Source organism: Glycine soja, chromosome 20 (assembly GCF_004193775.1).
Source record: "Glycine soja cultivar W05 chromosome 20, ASM419377v2, whole genome shotgun sequence".
Classification (NCBI taxonomy): Eukaryota; Viridiplantae; Streptophyta; class Magnoliopsida; order Fabales; family Fabaceae; genus Glycine; species Glycine soja.
The window spans coordinates 1,752,854-1,760,739 of record NC_041021.1 but is presented as its reverse complement, the minus strand read 5'-3'; the positions used below and the strand labels follow the sequence as shown (position 1 = coordinate 1,760,739).

General features: G+C 30.7%; 1 protein-coding gene across 1 annotated transcript; it reads left to right on the top strand.

The window, feature by feature from the left end:
* The first annotated feature begins 6,777 nt into the window (after nt 1–6,777).
* On the top strand, nt 6,778–7,552 carry LOC114403766 (40S ribosomal protein S17-4-like). The gene has a single exon (XM_028366918.1). The coding sequence runs from the start codon at nt 6,885–6,887 to the stop codon at nt 7,290–7,292; it is 408 nt and encodes a 135-aa protein (XP_028222719.1). The 5' UTR covers nt 6,778–6,884; the 3' UTR covers nt 7,293–7,552.
* Nucleotides 7,553–7,886: the final 334 nt, after the last annotated feature.

The following is a 7,886-nucleotide window of genomic DNA, read 5'->3' as shown; positions in this document are numbered from 1 at the left end:
CTCTAGTTAGGGTGACTTTTGTAAGACGTAATTATGTTGTTTATTCTCTTACAAAAGCATTAAAATTTAATGCTTGCAGTTATGTTTTCCATCACATTTCCTCTTGTATTTGGTCTTTGATTTGGAATGAAATTGCATAATCTTGTTTCCCTTAAAAAAAAAGGTTATAGTTTACAATAATAATAAAAAAAAGAACCTTCTGAAAGAATAATTAATATAGTAGGAAGAACCCATGAAAAATAATAATTGTCTGGTGCAATAAAATTTCTTTTTCTTAAGCAGTGTAATAAAATTTATGGATTGTTCTAAAATTGATTAATTTATAATGTTCGAATAATGATAAAGCCTTCCATATCTCTCTACTTCAGTGTAATTTAAGTTATATAATTAGAGTCTTGTTATTTCTTTGTAATATATATATATATATATATATATATATATATATATATATATATATTATACACATATAATGAAATTCAATAAAATTCTAATTTATTTGTCTTCTATATTGTATTAAATTAGCCTATAACTTCACAACCCTCTCTACTCATGGCTTCCTTACTTTTGGAACTACCCACCGCATCCACCCTTCCCATGCCAATCACCACATTAGGCACACTCAAATCACTCATATCTCCTACAAGTTCATGATCTCTATGGGTACATCACTCACAGCACTCCTTGTCCCATTGCCACCATTGATGAAGGAGATGCAACTACTGTCAATCCCGCCTACACTCATTGAAAACACCATGATGTGTTCCTCACCTTTCTTAGTTCTTACGGTCTTGCTCAAATTGTCATGACCTTTGCAACTTCTTCTTCTAATGCATGGATGAAGTTAAACAAACACTATGCAAATAGAACTCACACTCGTGTTGTGTCCCTGAAAGAGCACCTTTTATTTGTTACCATATGCACATTTAGCGTCAACAATTATCTACATATAATCTATTAGGTAATCAACGCTCTCATAAATAAAATTTCTCACACCCATAAATGATCATGAGAAAACAACAAAGATTACACCGTAGAAAAATAATAACAAACACAAGAATTTAACGTGATTCGGAACATCTTGCCTACGTCCACAGAATTGTCTCAAAAATATTTTCCTATAACAAAAATGATTACAAGATTGTAACCTTCCCCAAATAGTGTATCACTCTACAAACCCAAGTACCTCATTCAATGGTTACAAGAAATAATAACACTCTCACACAAAGACATTTTTCTCTCAACAAAAGAATTTTGTTTCACAATCTTTCTTCATGTGTTGTGTTTCTCCACTGATTCTCTTCTCTATTTATAGTAAAGATTGTCACCAACTATAATAAATAAGTTATATTGGAAGTTGAAACAAAAATAACTTTCAATGTATCAATTCAACTAAGATTCATCTAATAAAATACAATCTTCCACTTTGCATTTAAGTTATCTAAACTTTAATGATAAAAAATCAATTTCTAATATGCATGCACATTATCTTTTGGCTTGAAACTCTACACAATCAATATGACTCATAGCGGATGGACTTGATCTCATTGGTCATCCCATCGATGACCCTGATCTTGTCATTGTCACCCTTAATAACCTTGGATTGTTGTTTAGTGAATTCACGACCTCATTTCGCACTAGAGACACTCATCTACTATTTGATGAACTCTTTGACAAATTAGTAGGTTTAGAAATCTTCATGCAACCAGATGATCTTAACTCACACTCTACTCTAGTGATTACTAGCTATGCACAATAGGGATTTGACTTTCATTTCTCTTGAAACATTTCACCTCTCGTGGTCAATCATAAAATCGCTATACTTCATCGGCTAACACAAATAAAAAATCAGAACATCCAGTCGGTCAATTTTGTGACAATATAGGTCTCACCGCCGAGACCTGTTACAAAATTCATCACTATCCATACCCCCAATAAATGATCTTAGGCCCATATAGTCCAACATGAGGCCTTAGATGATCAAAGTTGGCTTGTTAACTTTGGAGCCTCACATCATGTTACCAAGGGCCCTACTAATCTTTTGTTGCCCAACAAATACAATGGCTCTTACTCATTGATTTCACAATTGCTACAAAAACACAGAAACAAATCATAAAGGAGGAGGAGGTTAACAACCATTCAATCTCAAATATTGGCTATTCCAATAAGCAACCATTTAGGGATGTAGACAATAAGAGAATTTTTTTTCCATCTATAGAAAAAAAAATTCTTCGTATATTTGTAAAATTATAAATGAGCTATTTGTCTTTTAATTTTCCCTCTATAGTTAAATCTATTCAAACATTTTTACCAATCGTGTGGGATTGATGTACTTGTAGCCTGTTTGGTTGAGGCAAAGCAAATTAAAAGAATGCAGCTGTGATGGTTAGAATTTATTCCAACCAGCGCAAACATATTTGGTATAAAATTTTAATGTTTTTAAAAAAATACGAAATTTAAAATTGTATTTGTATTTACATTTTTAAAGAAATTCTACTTTATCATTAATAGAAAACCAATTCTTCTAAACTCATTTTAAAATATAAATCTTAAACGCGAATCAATTTTTTAACCTCAATTCTTCTATCATCATAATATCATATTTTAAAAATCAATTCTTCCAAAAAAACAAACATTTTTTATGATAAAATTTTACACACTATATTCGTCAAATTATGTTTATCAAGTTGGTTTGGATATTTTTGTAAAAAAAAAAAGTCTACAAAGAGTTTTTGACAACTTATCTACGTTTAAATAAATTTATCTATTAACACTTTCAAAGAGAAAAGAATAAAAACAAAAAATAACATGAGTTTCAGTTAAAAGTAACTTATGTATAAACTATTAAATTAAATTAACTTATGCTTAAGTTAATTGGTAGAAATTTTTCATATTAAAATTTTTAAAAGATATTTTTTTTACTTGTGTATAGTATAAGCTAATTTTAGCTTTTGGATAAATTTTTTTTTCTTATTTTATTCTCTTACAAGTATTTTTGGAAAACTTTATCTAAAGTAGCTCAATATTTATACATGATTATGTCATAACTATTTTTCTTTCTCATTTTATTTATTTTCTTCTTTCGAGTTACTTCTAGTTTTTGTTAAATATCTTAATATTAACGGTTGTTGAGTTGTCAAATATTTATCCAGTGTCCATTATAAATTTATAATGCTTGATGCAATTTTAATTTAGTTTTAACATATTCTTAAATATTCATTATTATGAAAACATCAATATATCAAAATCTCGTTCCAGAAAAAGCATGTATTTGACAAGGCATTTTAGTAAGTTGTTAATTTTTTTATTAGTTGAAAACTTATTTAACTACTTGATAAATGAATTTTTTTTTCCTCTGAAAAACAGTGGTCTAAAGTGATGGAAAACATTGGAGAAGAAAGGATAAATAGTAAAAGAAGAAACAAAATTATAAAACGAAGAAAAGAAAAAGAATAAAATCTAGCCCTTAATTTAAAAAGTAATATATCTAATGTATAATATACTTTCTCATAGTGATAGTGAGAGATATGTTTGCCTTTTCCACCCTAGAAGCCACCATGGATTTGATGTCTGCTCCTAATGATGGGTTGGAGTTAGTCTCTCTTGATCTTTTAGCTTATTATTTTGCCATTTTTCTTTCCTTGTACCGATATATATATATCAACTCTAAAAAATAATTTCCAAAAATATATTTTTATAAAATACACAATTTTAGAAGTTAGTATATGTTATTCTAGAAAGTAATTGCTGCAATTATATTTTAACCAAATACAAATAGTTTCAGAAAACTACTTTCCATAATTGGTATATATTATTCTAGAAAGTTATTTTTAGTAGTCATAAACAAATCTGAATATGAAATTGGACGTATGTTCAGGAGTCGCAATAATAAACATGGGGCATGTAAAGATAACGTTAAAAGGGTATACTTGACAATAAAAGAATATAAAGAGAAGGTATAGGGAATACTTAGCAAACGTGTAAGTGTAAATAACAAGAACCTTGTTTTCGTCTTAAAACAAAAAACTCTGGTTGTAAATAGGTTAAGCCCAATTTTCCTGCAAGCCCAAACCCGATACAACAATTTAGTTTTTATTTATTCTTTTTTAGGTTAGTTTTTATTTACTTAAATAATAATTATTATGAAACATCAACATCAACAGAACAAAGTCTCGTTGCAGAAAAAAATATCTCTCCAGGAATAACCTTCACAAAATTTGTGTGTACAACTATATATATTTCACATCATATAGCAAAATTATACGTCCCTTAACAATTATCTTTTTTGAGAGTTGAATACTGAAGTTTTTTTTAAAAAAAATTCATCATTTGTTAGAAGTACTAATTTATCCTAATACAACAAATTTGACTCTTATTTTAAAAAGAAGATAACTTTGATACCTCCTTCTTATATAACTAAAATATATTCAGTTAACATTATATATATCATCAATTTTTTTTTTTACAATAACATCAATAAGGTTTTAACTTTAATGAATAAACCCTAAACTTAAAACCTTGTATATATTACTCAAACTCTTACCACGAGACTAACTTTAATGGATAAATCGTCATTGAAATAATCTTATTAATCAAATTAATTTATAATTTATAGACCAAATAAGTGTCCCACCAGACTTTTGATTAATTTTCTTTTGGATCGTCATAAACGTGAATCACAGTTCGTTCACACCTTTTGATTATTTTGGATTGGATTTACTTTTTGTTATATTTAAAATTAAGCAATTAAAATTAAATTCACTCCAAATTTCAAATGGGTGTCGCACCGGATTTTTTGGCATTGTTTTGCGCACCCAGTAAATTATTGGTACACCCAGTTGGACAATTTTGATATTGCCCGTAAAGTTAACATGGATTGCAAATTCGTAAGTCCAATACGGATTGGTTTAATTTTTTTAAAAACATGTTTTATGAATTAATTTAAAATTAATAGCACATGCAAGAATAGAACATGTGACTTTCATAATTATTAGCACGACACTCTAACCAACTGAGTTAATAGATCAATTATGTTATAAAATAATTAATATCATTATATATAACACTAAAATTTTTAATGTATATTTAATGGACATATAAATTTAGATAATAAATTTTGTTACAATTAATTTTGATCTAATAATTAATTTGTTTACATATATAAAATTTAATGAAACCTATGATTTTTATTTAAAATTTATATATGTAAAAAAATACATTATTAGATCAAAATTAATTATAATAAGACCAAAAAATACATTAATAGATTTATGTTAATAATATATTTTTTATATATATAAATTTTTATTAAACCTATTATTTTTATTTACAATTTGTATATGTAAACAAATTAATTATTAGATCAAAATTAATTGTCACAAAATTTATTATGTAAATTTACATGTGCATTAAATATAAATTAGAAATTCTAGTGTTATATATAGTAATATTAATTATTTTATAAGGTAATTGACTTATTAGCTCAATTGGTTAGAAGCATTGTGCTAATAATGTGAAAGTCACATGTTTAATTTCTGTATGGGTCATTAATTTTAAATAATTTGTAAAACATATTTTTGAATTTTTTTTTTAAAAATCATATGGGTTACTTACAGATTTGTAATTCGTATCAGCTTTATGGAAGGGTAATATTGAAATTGTCCATCTTATACTAGGTGTACCAACAATTTGCTTGGTGTGCAAAACAATGCCCCAACTTTTTTTGTGTGCTTAGGATAACCATGAGAGGAGAATTATTCTCACTACCAGTGGTGTTATTGACACCACCATGAGAATGGGATGAAAATGTTATTTTGCCCATAAATCTAAATTACACCCCTTGACCCCTTCCCTCCCCCTATCACTTCCCACTCCTTAACCAAGCAGTTTCCCTCTCCTCAACCATTATAGCATGGTCGTGTCACCCAATTGCCACTATTGCTCTTCTTTGGAAACCCTTCCCCTCCATGTCTCCTTTTTCCTTAACCCCTTCCATTGTGTCCTTTGCCATTCCTCCACTACCACCACCACCCTTCTCCTGAAATCCTCATTCTTGAAGCTGATTTTGCAACAACCTCAACCATTTTGGCGCAATTACCATCACTGGCAAGGCATAGTTGGATTTGTGGGTGTTGAAGACAAAGTTTTAGATCTCTCAGGTAGAGGAAGGTGAAATTGGGTTTTGCATTTTTGGGCATGAGGAAGACAAGGTTTTGTGATGCTGTTGTGGGGAGGGTCGACGCAAAATGGGAATGAGGTGGTGATTGAATGGAAATGGAAGAAGTTTCAACTGGTAAAGGGAATGGGAATGATATTGTGGTGAGGAGGGGCAACACATGTTCATGTGAAGGGTAATGAAATTGTGTTTCCGTTTAATAGAAAATAATTAAAAAAAAACAACATAAACATGCTTCCATTGTTTGCTAAAGGGGTGAAAAAAATTGAATAACATAAATACTATTATATTGTGTATAATGGGGTGTAAAAAAAAAAGTACATAATAGAAACACGATTCCATTCATAAAATACATAATGGAATCATGTTTCTATTGTGTAATTTTTTTGCACCCCCAATTTTATGCAACAAAATTATAATTACATTGTGTATTTTACGAAGAGAATCATGTTTCCTTGAAAATGACATTTTCAGAAAAAAAAAATATATTAAAAGCACTCTGGGTAGTGTCAATAGTTAATCCTCAACCTAAACTAGGTTAGGCCCAATATTTTTAAAGCATGAAATCCAAAACCCGATCCAATAAAAATGAAAACCCTACTTCATCACTCGTGCTTCGTCTCAGATCATTCTGCGCAGGTAAGACAGAGAGAAAGAACTGACCTCAGCGGCGGCGGCGGCGGCAACAGAAGAACAACCACCACCACACACAATGGGTCGCGTGAGAACAAAAACGGTGAAGAAATCCTCCCGCCAGGTGATTGAGCGTTACTACTCGCGCATGACCCTCGACTTCCACACAAACAAAAAGCTTCTCGAAGAAGTGGCCATCATCCCTTCCAAGAGGCTGCGGAACAAGATCGCGGGTTTCTCCACGCATCTCATGAAGCGCATCCAGAAGGGTCCCGTTCGCGGCATCTCCCTCAAGCTCCAGGAGGAGGAGCGCGAGCGCCGCATGGACTTCGTCCCCGACGTCTCCGCCATCAACACCGACCACATCGAAGTCGACAAAGAAACCCTTGACATGCTTCATTCCCTCGGAATCAACGACATCCCCGGCATCACACAGGTTGACCCTGTTCCTGTTCAACAGGCCTTCCCCTTCACCAGGAGGTACTGATGTTGATGTTGTTCATGGAGACTCTTTTGGCTTCAGATGTAAGACTTTGTTTTATTCTCTTCTCGTTTCGTGTTTTGGTGCTTTTTATTTATTTCGTAAGCCTTTAATTTTTGTTGCTGCTGCTACTGCTGCTTTAAATTAGACTGAGTATGTTTTTCAAGTAAAATTAGGGTTTTTGGATTATATGAAATGATATACTGTCCGAGTCTTTGATATATTCTTTTTTGTTGCGAATGTTGAGATTTTTGGTTTCGTGTTTAGCTGTGCTTCTCGCTTGTGATTAATCTGAATTTGAATGAATGGAAGCTGGAATGTGTTTATGAATTGCTTCGTAGAAACTGAAATGGCTATTATCGAATTTGGGGGAAATCGTAAACCCTATTTTAAGTTGGAAGTGTCAGCGTCATTATAATTTTAACTTTTTTGTTTTGGATTATTATCGTTTGTTTCATATGCAAAATTATTGAAGTGAATATCGATTCATGGAGGTGTTAAAATGAAAATTTTTGTGGTTTAGTATTGACGAAAGTGTTAAAATTATTGAAGTGAATATTGCTCCCTTTTTTATTATAAGAACCAGTTTAAAAACAAGTT